Source organism: Macaca thibetana, chromosome 5 (genome assembly GCF_024542745.1).
Source record: "Macaca thibetana thibetana isolate TM-01 chromosome 5, ASM2454274v1, whole genome shotgun sequence".
Lineage (NCBI taxonomy): Eukaryota > Metazoa > Chordata > Mammalia > Primates > Cercopithecidae > Macaca > Macaca thibetana.
In genome coordinates, this window is record NC_065582.1 from 183,381,548 (window position 1) to 183,393,603 (window position 12,056).

Below are 12,056 nucleotides of genomic sequence, written 5' to 3' on the forward strand. Positions count from 1 at the left end.
CCTCAGCCTCCCGAGTAGCCAGGACTACAGGTGCCTGCCACTATGCCCGGCTAATTTTTGTATTTTTAGTAGAGACGGGGTTTCACCGTGTTAGCCAGGATGGTCTTGAGCTCCTGACCTTGTGATCCGCCCACCTTGGCCTCCCAAAGTGCTGGGATTACAGGTGTAAACCACCACGCCCAACCAATATTTTCTTTTCTTTTCTTTTTTTTTTTTTTTTGAGACGGAGTCTCGCTCTGTCACCCAGGCTGGAGTGCAGTGGCCGGATCTCAGCTCACTGCAAGCTCCGCCTCCCGGGCTTACGCCATTCTCCTGCCTCAGCCTCCTGAGTAGCTGGGACTACAGGCACCCACCACCTCACCCGGCTAGTTTTTTTTTGTATTTTTTTTTTAGTAGAGACGGGGTTTCACCGTGTTAGCCAGGATGGTCTCGATCTCCTGACCTCGTGATCCGCCCGTCTCGGCCTCCCAAAGTGCTGGGATTACAGGCTTGAGCCACCGCGCCCGGCCCCAACCAATATTTTCTTAAAAATTAGCCAGGTGTGACGGTGCATGCCTATGATCCTAGCTACCCAGGATGCTGAGGTGAAAGGACTGCTTGACTCCAGGAGTTGGAGACTGCAGTGAGCTATGATCACACCACTGCACGCCAGACAGGGAGACAGACAGAGACCCTGTCTCTTAAAAACAAACAAAAACTGCTGGGCACAGTGGCTCATGTCTGCAATCTCAGCACTTTGGGAGGCCAAGATCACTTGAGGTCAGGAATTTGACATCACCCTGGCCAACAAGGTGAAATCCCGTCTCTACTAAAAATATAAAATCAGCTGGGTGTGGTGGTAGGCGCCTGTAATCCCAGCTACTCAGGAGGCTGAGGCAGGAGAGTTGCTTGAACCCAGCGGGCAGAGGTTGCAGCGAGCCGAGATAGTGCCACTGTACTCCAACCTGGGAGACACAGAGAGACTCCATCTCAAAAAACAAACAAAAACAGCCTGGCCAACATGGCAAAAACTGTCTCTATTAAAAATACAGAAATCAGCTGGGCGGGGAGGTGCACGCCTGTGATCTCAGCTATGTGGACTGTTGAGGCACAAGAATCACTTGAACCCAGAAGGTGAAGGTTGCAGTGAGCCAAGATCGGGCCACTGCACTCCAGGCTGGGTGACAGGGCAAGACCCTGTTTCAGAAAATAAACAAAAACTCTAAACAGTTATTATAATGACGAATCAACTTTGGTCACAGAATATAAGAAACTTTTCACTATGGATCATTACTATCATGCTCACAATGAATGAACCAAGAACGTCACAGAGAAACAAAATAGAAGGAAAAATGGAAAACTGGGTGGAAAGACTTTTATAGAGACAGGGTCTCACTCTGTCATCCAGCTGGAGTGCAGTGGTGTCATCATAGCTAGCCTTGAACTCTTGGGCTCAAGGAATCTTCCTGCCTCAGCCTCCCAAGTAGCTGGGACTACAGGTGCACCCCACCACGCCTGGCTCAATTTTTTTTTGTTTATTTGTTTGTAGAGATAGGGCCTATGTTGCCCTGGGTGCTCCTAGGCTCAAGTGATCTTTTTACCTTAACCCCTCCCAAGTGTTGTGATTACAGGTGTGAGTCACCATGCCCAGTCTACAAATAATTTTAAAAAGCAAAAAGTCTTAGTATTTCCATGACGCTGACGACTGCTGTGAAGGTCTGAGATTACCAAACCCTAAGTTATTCCTTCTTAGCCTTTTGTCTTCTGGGCACTGCCCTTTATGACTGGAATTTAGTTCAGTGTCGATAAGTGAGCTGATGTAACTACCAGAAAGATCCTATACACACTCCTTCAAGAAGTGGGGCTACTCTGAAGTGCCATTATGGAACTCACTTTCATTCATGTGCTACAAGGAAGAAGGTAGTTAATTAGCCCTAAAAAATCACAAATTCAAGAGATAAAACTTACTGTACTCATTGTGCTCTTTGGTGCCAACCTACAGGAGAGGAAGTGATCTATACCAAGGTTTGCAGGGAAGTCAAATGTTCTCAACCTTTCATGCCGTCTGGTTACTCATCTGGCTTGCAAAAGAGTTTGGATCCGGACAGATTTCCAGTATTTTCAAGTCCTGAAAAACAAAGATACTGATTTGATAAATGCTGCCACTTACATCACTGAAACAAAGCTCAGCTCGATAAAGTACTGGTCCTTTCTGTCCCTAGGTTCTTTGCTGAATATGTTACGCAATGACATCCTTAATTCTATATTCATCTTAGGAAGCAAACATTCTTGTTGCATATAGGACTTCCTGATCCCAAAGTCTGCAACTGTAATTATTATGCTACCTCCTTTCTGGCTCCTGCCATCTCGGCAAGGTACTGTGCTAACGCCTGGGAAGAGGTGCAAGTCAGGACTGCCACACACGACCACACCAACTCCTCAGTAACCGTAACCGGAAGGGAAGGGAAAGAGCTTGAGGCCAAACAGAGCTCAGAGCCTCAGGCTCTTCCCACAATTTCACTGTCACCGTCTAGAGTTGAGGAGACAAGAGCCATTCACTCTAAAGCACACTGTGTGTCCAGCTGAGACTTCTGTTGCTGGGACCAGGTGAATGGTGAACCAGGAGACTGTGGACTAGGCAGCCAAGTAGAAGCTTTGAGCAAAGGCAGAGAAATCACCAGATGCAGAGGTTGAGAGGCCCTTGGATTTCACTGAGAAGTGAGGCTGAACACGGTAAACTCAGTGTCAGCAATGCAGTGGGTAATGGAGCCACAAGCCCTGAGCACAGGACAAGGCTGAGGGACTAGGAGAGAGCCAAAGCAAGGACAAGACCCTTGTGGTCACCCACTGCTGGGTGCTAGCAGCTTAGATTAGGAGAATGCTTCTCAAGCATGAGCCTCAAGCATCAGGCTCCCCCACAGAGGGCTTGTTAAGCCCAGGCTGCTAGGCCCTCCAATTTACACGTCTTAGTATGTTCCCAGGTGCTGCTGTTCCAGAGACTACACCATGGTACATACTGAAGTAGCATAATGGGATGGAGTTGCAAAGCAGACACAGGTGAAAGGGATCCAGGTGGCGGAAACAACAGGAACGCTCTTCATATCCACCCTCTGTGCATCCCCAGTGCTGCTGCCGTGTCATCCTTCTCTGCACCATTACCATGCCTGCTCATGCTGGGTCTCCTGTCCCTGGGTGCCCATCTACCCTACTGCCAGGCCATCTTTCCAAAACATTTGCCGCAGCAACTTTCCCTGGATCCTTATCAAGACCTAACTCCTAAGCATGGTGTGTGGAGCCAGGCTGGCACTGCAATCAGGGCACATCTCTTGAGCCAGGCAACTGGGATTGAAATCCAAGCACCAGCTGGGTGCGGTGACTCACACCTGTAATCCCAGCACTCTGGGAGGCCGAGGCGGGTGGATTACCCGAGGTCAGGAGTTTGAGACTAACCTGGCCAACATGGTGAAACCCCATCTCTACTAAATAATACAAAAAATTAGCCGAGAGTGGTGGTGGATGCCTCTAATTCCAGCTACTCTTGAATTAGGCAGAAGAATCTATTGAATCCAGGAGGTGGAGGAGCTGAGATCACAGCATTACACTCCAGCCTGGGCAACGAGAGCCCAACTCCAAACTCCATCTAAAAAAAAAAAAAATCCAGGCACCTGAACCCCAACCTGTGACCTTGGGGCATGGCACTGAACTTCTCTGTGCCCCATTTCTTGTCTATAGAACAGAACTGCACCTACCTCAATGGTGTGTAAGGATTCCAGAAGTTATTAGAAGAGAGTGTTTGGAGCAGTGCAGACACACTGTAAAGGCTCAGGGTCTGTGGGCTGACACATACCCATCACCACACTCAGCCCCACAGCACAGGCTGACAGTCTCTCCAAATTCACCTTTCCAGTGCCCAGCTCCAACCTTCTGCTCAAGCCCTAAAACGCTGTGTGATATCACATCCCACTGTTTTGTTTTGTTTTGTTTTTGCGACGGAGTCTCACTCTGTTGCCCAGGCTGGAGTGAGTGCAGTGGTGCAATCTCAGCTCACTGCAACCTCCACCTCCCAGGTTCCAGCGATTCTCCTGCCTCAGCCTCCCAGGTAGATGGGATTACAGGCGTGTGCCACCACACCCAGCTAATTTTTCTACTTTTAGTAGAGACGGGGTTTCACCAGGTTGGTCAGGCTGGTCTCAAACTTCTGACCTCAGGTGATCCACCTGCTTCAGCTTCCCAAAGTGCTGGGATTACAGGCATGAGCCACCACGCCCGACCTCCCACCCAGCTTTAAGAAGGGGCTGCATACCTCCCTGCCTCATTCATAGTGGGGATGTAGAAATGCAGAAATGTACCATCCTGGCTAACACGGTAAAACCCCGTCTCTACTAAAAAATACAAAAAACTAGCCGGGCGAGGTGGTGGGCGCCTGTAGTCCCAGCTACTCGGGAAGCTGAGGCAGGAGAATGGTGTGAACCCGGGAGGTGGAGCTTGCAGTGAGCTGAGATCCGGCCACTGCACTCCAGCCTGGGCAACAGAGCGAGACTCCATCTCAAAAAAAAAAAAAAAAAAAAAAAAAAAAAAAAGAAATAAATGCAGAAATGTAGAAATGCAGAGTGAAAGGAGACCTTAGGGGTCATGGGAAAGTAGCCCTCACCAACTACAAAGGGTTCTGGATCATGTAGGTGAGAGTCCAGTGGAATAAGAAAACTAACAACAGCTGAGATGTGCCTTCTATGCATCTGCACAAGGCACTGTGCTTCCCAAATATTACCACATGTGCTCCTCGTATCACCCAGTAGGGAAACAGGCACTGTTATGGTCCCCTTTTTACACATGAAGCAGCTAAGGATTAAAGTTAAGTAACTTGCCCAAAGTCGTCCACACCTAGTAAACAGAGCCTAGACTTAAACCAGGGCAGTCTGACACCAAAACCTGCACCCTCAAATAGGTATGTTAGTGCCAGAATCAAATACATCAATTCTAGAAACTAGCTGGAACACTGATGGTGATTTTTCAGATATCTCAAATTTAGTGTGTTCCAAAAGGAACCCATGCCTCCTCCTTCCGCCAACACACACTCCATTTCAGGAAAGGGCCCCACCATCCTCCAGCCTCTCGTCCAGGATGCTCTCACTTACACAAGTGCTACGAGGACAGGGCTCAATTTACCTTGTACCTAGCTAAGACCTTACACAAAGCGGATGCTCACATTTATTGAAGGAATAAATGAGGGTAAGAGTGGGGTGCTGATGGCACCCCCGCCACTAAGAAAAGAGGAGCTGGGGTAGAGAAGTGGTCATTCCTGACTGGGGATGGTCAAGAGAGCCCTAAAGTTCCAAGGTGAAAGGAGAAACAACTCATGTCAAGGTTATCTAGCTTCTTACCCTGCAAGAGTGATACCACAAAACCCAACAAGGGAAGGGAGAATAGAAACAGGAGCTGAGTGTACTTTTAGAAAAGTGGGGTGTGAGATACCCAGGGAGAAAGGGCCGAAGGTAGCTGGAAACTCAAGAGTGAGAACTGGGATGGACGTAGAGATTTCAGAATGTGTGAAAACTTGGGGAAGCAGGTAGATAGAATCTGTAAAAGAGAATTTAAAAGAACCAAAGCTAGGATAACCTGGAGCTGTCACTTAGACAAAACCTCCTTCTTCAAGGAGGAAGAAGCAGTGAACAGCTGCAATGCACAGGCTGAGGAACTAAAAGGCAGCCAGTGAGCTCAGACACGGAAGTGGGACACGGTGACCTAAGCAAGTGGAAGCCGCAGCAAAGGAGTTGCAGTCCCAGCCTAACTGCACTGAGGATCAAGCTGGGCTGTCTAGAGGAAGCGGCACTGAATGGGGCCTAAAGTGACAGGAGGTGTCAGTCAAGAAACAATGTATGTGGGTGGGGTGGGCGGAAGGAAGAGGGATGTCCCAGACAAGCACTGTGTGGAGGTGGGGAGAGAACTGAGGACAACAAAGGTGCAGAAGAGAACAGATGGGAGACTGAACAAGTCAGACGGTAGACCAAGGAGGAGATTCAGGGTAGACCAGGCATGAAGAAAGCCGTGAGGCTCAGGGGTAGTGACAGAGTATAGGACAGAGAGGTGACTGACAGGGTGGAAGTTGGGGGGGCTTCGGGGCTTTCTTCATTCTTATAATTTATTATTTAAGGTCTACGTAACTATTCTCTTATTCTTAGAGGATCACCCCCACATAAAGCTATTATAAGCACTTCAGATACTGACCCCCCCAACTCTAGCAGGAGTATGACATTTAATTATGTATATTTATGGTATATATGTATATGATGTGCAGATGCTCCTTGACTTACAATGAGGTTAACTCCCAATAAATCTTAAGTTGAAAAATCCTAAATAAAACACTGTAAATTGGCCAGGCGCAGTGGCTCACGCCTTATAATCTCAGCACTTTGGGAGGCCGAGGTGGGCAGATCACAAGGTCAGGAGATAGAGACCATCCTGGCTAACACGGTGAAACCGGGTCTCTACTAAAAATACAAAACATTAGCCAGGTGTGGTGGCGGCGCCTGTAGTCCCAGTTACTCGGGAGGCTGAGGCAGGAGAATGGCGTGAACCAGGGAGGCGGAGACTGCAGGGAGCCGAGATGGCGCCACTGCACTCCTGCCTGGGCAAGAGCGCGAGGCTCTCTCTCAAAACAAAACAAAAAACAAAAAAAACCCCACTGTAAGTCAGAGACTGTGTATTCATATGTGCATGTGTCTCTATCATATATGAGAGAGTCTGCTAATTGACAGAGACAGACTGTCAGGCGGGCAGGAAACAGGAAGAGGGTTAGACTGGAACCAAATTCTACGACTGTATCTCATATCACTGTACTCCTATGAGCAAAGAGTGAGTCAGCGGAAAAGGGGCAGTGGGGAGCACACCAGAACCAGAATGATGCTGTAACTCTGCAGCCAGTCCACGGGGAGATGCTCTAATGAGAAGCTCTTCTGTTTAGCCCAGCCCTACATCAGGTACACAGAACCCTCAAATCCTGCCTGGGAGGCAGGGTCTGATACAATCACCCACTGAAAATAAGAAACCTGGGCTGGGCATGGTGGTTCACGCCTGTAATCCCAGCACTTTGGGAGGCCAAAGTGGGCAGATCACCTGAGGTGAGGAGTTCGAGACCAGCCTGACCAATATGGGGAAACCTACTCCCTACTAAAAACACAAAAATTAGCTGGATGTAGTGGTGGGCGCCTGTAATCACAGCTACTCGGGAGGCCAAGGCAGGAGAATCACTTGAGCACAGGAGGCGGAGTTTACAGTGCCATTGCACTCCAGCCTGGGCGACGAGTGAAACTCAGTCTCAAAATAAACAAATAAATAAAAACACATAATTTTTTTTTGAGACAGTCTTATTCTGTCACCCAGGCTGGAGTGCAGTGGTGTGATCTTGGCTGACCGCAGCCTCTACCTCTCAGGTTCAAGCAATTCTCATGCCTCAGCCTCCCAACTAGCTGGGATTATAGGAACCCACCACCATGCCCGGCTAATTTTTGTATTTTTAGTAGAGATGGGGTTTTGCCATGTTGGCCAGGATGGTCTCCAACTCCTGACCTCAAGTGATCTGCCCACCTCAACTTTCCAAAGTGCTGGGATTATAGAGTCAGCCACTGCACCTGGTCACAAACACCTCTTAAACGGAACTTTGATACCCTCAGTCATATTAATAACCACATCTTAATACTCAGAAGAAATACGAGCCTCTTGCTCATTATACAAATGAGGGTATGTGGTAAGCGGTCAGCAATGATGTGGCTGGCCAATAAGCCCTACAGCCTTGGACAAAGACTTGCCCTCTGTGCCTCAGTGTCCGCATCTTTAACTGAGTAGAACGCCTCACCTCTGTGGAACCAGTGGCCGCTGAATGAAACACGCAGTATGGTTCCTCGCACCCAGAAGGCAACTCTATCAGCTAATTCGCTCACTATTCACAGGTGCCTAGTCTGGGTAAGGCACTGCTCCAGGGGCTAGGAACGGAATGGGAAACAGCAACAAAAAACCACCCAAGGAGCATATATCCTAGCTGGACAAATGATCAACACATTAAGTAATAAACAGATGTTATATCAGAAGGGCTGGAGAAAACGGCTCTTCTTACAGGTATGAGTGCTATTCAATAAAACAAAGCTTCACCCCAGGAGGAATTGGAACCAATTGTTTCCGGCTCTTAGCAAGGGCTTTATTCATTTCCAGAAGAGACTTGGCAGGATGTAGCTAATCACAATGGCTTAGACTTAGAGGAGAACTCAGAGGAGGTTGAAGAAAGCCGGCACAGAGCCAATGACAGGCAGTTCTCACCCAGAGTTATTTATTCCTAAGGCTCAGGGGCCTCGAACATTGGCCTCCCTTGAAGGTTTGCAGGGACAAGAGGAATGAATTTGATCAAAGCAGAAAGCAGCAGACTATGCTCAGAGAGGCAATGAGGCAGGTTCAGATGCCAAGTAACCAGGTCTTCCATAAAATTATCTTATGGCCCTGATTAAGCTGCCACCAGCGATCAGGCTACAACCAAAATCCCCAGGGTCCTGAAAGGCACAAAGGGCTTTCACATCTTTCAGCCAAGATGGCCTAGGCTTTGGAGTCTCATACAAAAACAACGTAATTTCTGGAGGCCAGGAGAAAGGGTAAGATCATGAAGGAAATCGAAGGATCAACTCCTCCAGAGGCCGATGGGCAGGTGTACTTCAGATGCTAGAGGCCGTCAACATTCTCGACACTTCCCCAGAGCCCACAGTCAGCACAGGAGGCAGGCTTGCCAAGCTACCTGGTGTTAATGGCCACTGAGCACAAAGCCTGCTGGAGAAGACCAGCTAGCAGCTTAGCTGCCTCTACTGTATCCAGAATTCAGGGTTGGTTGGGCTATAGAGTTGGTTGGGAGACGCTCACAAATCTGATTATTTGACCCATACCAGGTGGGAGCAGCTGAGCAGTGCCCCACAATGGGAATTCTCTGAAGGGCACAGCAGAGGAGGCCTCATCTCAAACAGCACTTTCTCCGGCTCCAGGCTCCTCAAGAGAGACATGTTCTTCTATCCTTAGTCAGGTGCATCTGTGGGCTGAGGAGCAATACAAGCTGTCACCAAAGGGCTAGCCAAACCCAGCTCTTTAAGGGCTTGCATCTTGGTGGAGAAATCCAGCATCCAGAAGTCCTAATCTAGACCCTCTTCAACTCTCAACACTTTCCCTAGAAAGTAAACTAACAAGTCAGTGTCCCAGCCTGGGCAACATGGGGAAACCCCGTCTCTACACAAAAATACAAAAACTTAGCTGAGCATAGTGGTGTGTGACTCTAGTCCCAGCTCCCAGCTACTTGGGAGGCTGAGGTGGGAGGCTCACTTGAGAGTGGGAGGTTGAAGCTACAGTGAGCCATGACCGCGCCACTGCACTCCTGCCTTGGTGAGAGTGAGACCCTGTCTTAAAAACAACAAAAACGCCGGGTGTGGTGGCTCACGCCTGTAATCTCAGCACTTTGGGAGGCCGAGGTGGGCAGATCACGAGGTCAGGAAATCGAAACCATCCTGGCTAACAGTGAAACCCTGTCTCTTACTAAAAATACAAAAAATTAGCCAGGCGTCTGTAGTTCCAGCTACTCCAGAGGCTGAGGCAGGAGAACGGCGTGAACATCGGAGGCGAAGCTTGCAATGTACAGAGACTGTGCCACTGCACTCCAGCCTGGGCAACAGAGCAAGACTCTGTCTTCAAAAAAAAACAAAAAACAAAAAACAAAAAAACCAAAACTGTCTCAAAAAAATATCATAAACAAAACAAAAACACACATGCAAGTCAAAAAATCACTGGCTCCCGGTGAAGATAAAGAAAAACAGGCACACACAACAGGAATGCTCTGAAGGTGACAGAAGGCAGAAGGGAGAAGGGGGAGGAGGAGGTTCATGGAAGTTAAAAGCACCACAAGGTAATGCAAAGAATCACCAGGCTCCAAAATATCCAAGAATATTGCAAGTGCTCCCAAATAATCACAAGCATTGCCTACAGAACATACGCCAAAGTCTTCATATCATATAGCCAACCTCCTCTCCCAACTCCTCCTCACTTTTCTGGGTTCATTTGCAGTTACAGACATGTGTTTCTTAAAAAAAATAAAAAAGCATCTTGCTACGCAAAAACCCACCATTTGTGAGGAAAAATGGAATTGGGGCACAACACTAAAAAATTTTGTCAGTGACACACATACACAAAACAATCTAGTGAAAATGGTAGTAAAGTTCTACACGTTAAATGGTTAAGAAATACAAGTAACTGTGATACTTTACCTTGAAAAAGGCCTGAGGCTTGCTCTGTGGAAGTGGGCCTCAGACGGTTTACAGCTTGTGAGTTATTGAGAAGTGGAGGCAAAGCGAGTGAATGCTGTAACATCCGATGTACACAACTGTGGCTCACATACAACAAGTCAACTGAGGTGACTGATCTATGTTGAAGGGGTGTATATTACATGGCTTGGTACAGCTGGCCTCAACTTTTCACGATCACCTAACGTTTCTCACAGATGACATGGTGTACAGCAAACTCTCAAGTGGTTATCTAATACAGCAGCCTCACTGGAACAAACTCATGTTTCCAAACAAACACTTCAAGCAGAACTGTACTTTACTCCAGGAATCCTGGAAGCCAGTTCAAAGTACCTGACTTTGGAACTCAAAGAAGGTCCAAAGTTGGCCAGGTTGGTCCTGCCACTCCCACCCTTTGGGGGAATTTCTGCTCATTCAAGGCCTACCTCAAAGGGCTTCAATTTCTCTCACTCCTCCCAGTGCTGACTTAACCATTCCTTCTATACTCCCTTAAGACAAGAAACATAACTTATCAAATACTTATCAAGGTGTCCCCACCCATTAGCACAGCACTTGGCCCAAACATGTAAATAAGATTTTTTTTTTCCCCACTGAAATTATCAAGGTCTGGGTTCACGCCTGTAATCCCAGCACTTTGGGAGGCCGAGGTGGGCAGATCACCTGAGGTTGGAAGTTTGAGACCAACCTGGCAAACATGGTGAAACCCCAACTCTACTAAAAAAACAAAAATTAGCCAGGCATGGTGACGGGCATCTGTAATCCCCGGTACTCAGGAGGCTGAGTCAGGAGAACCCCTTGAACTCGGGAGGCAGAGGTTGCAGTGAGCCGAGATTGCACCATTGCACTCCAGCCTGGGTGACAGAGTGAGACTCTGCCTCAAAACAAACAAACAAAAAGAATGAAATTAGCAAACTCTAGGGCCAGGAAAGAGGCTCATGCCTGTAATCCCAGCACTTTGGGAGGCTGAGGCAGGACTGCTTGAGCCCAGGAGTTCTGGACCAGCCTGGTCACCACAGTGAAACTCTTTCTCCATAAAATATTAATACCAAAAAAAAAAAAAAAAAAAAAAAAAAAACCTAGCAGGCTGTGGTGGCACACGCCTGTAGTCCCAGTTACTCAGGAGGCTAAGATGGGAGGATCGCTTGTGCCCAGGGAGGTCGAGGCTAAAGTGAGTTATGACTGTGCTACTGCACTCCAGCCTGTCATTCCGAACACTGACCCCCAGCAAAAGTTATCAAGCTGATCACATGCTTGAAAGAGATGGCAGATACCTTGAATACATGGCAGAGCGTTTTTGAAAAAGAAAAAAAATAATTTCAGAGATGGGGAAAATGAAGCCTTTACATTGCAAGTAAAAACAGTCACAATTAAGAAACAAATGGAGCCTTAAAAGCGGGACTGGAGCCAGTGCAGCAGTGTGCACTTGTATTAGTCCGTTTTCACAATGCTGATAAAGACACACTTGAGACTGGTCAACTTACAAAAGAGGTTTAATGAACTTAACAGTTCCACATGGCTGGAGAAGCCTCACAATCAAGATGGAAGGCAAGGAGGAGCAAGTCACATCTTACATGGATGGCGGCAAGCAAAGAGAGCTTGTGCAGGGAAACTTCCCCTTACAAAACTATCAGATCTTGTGAGACTTATTCACCATCATCAGAACATGGGAAAGATCTGCCCCCATGATTCAATTATCTCCCACCAGGTCCCTCCCACATGTGGAAATTCAAGATGAGATCTGGGTGGGGACACAGCCAA

General features: G+C 47.8%; 1 protein-coding gene across 2 annotated transcripts in view; it reads right to left on the minus strand.

Moving 5' to 3' along the window:
• The window catches only part of RNF4 (ring finger protein 4), a 48,195-nt gene that overhangs the window by 24,258 nt on the left and 11,881 nt on the right, over positions 1 to 12,056 (minus strand). For both annotated transcript variants that reach the window (XM_050792326.1, XM_050792325.1), the window contains exon 2: positions 1,948 to 2,107. In XM_050792326.1, the coding sequence (XP_050648283.1) occupies positions 1,948 to 1,956 (9 nt within the window). In that variant the 5' untranslated portion in view covers positions 1,957 to 2,107. The remainder of the gene's footprint in view (positions 1 to 1,947; positions 2,108 to 12,056) is intronic.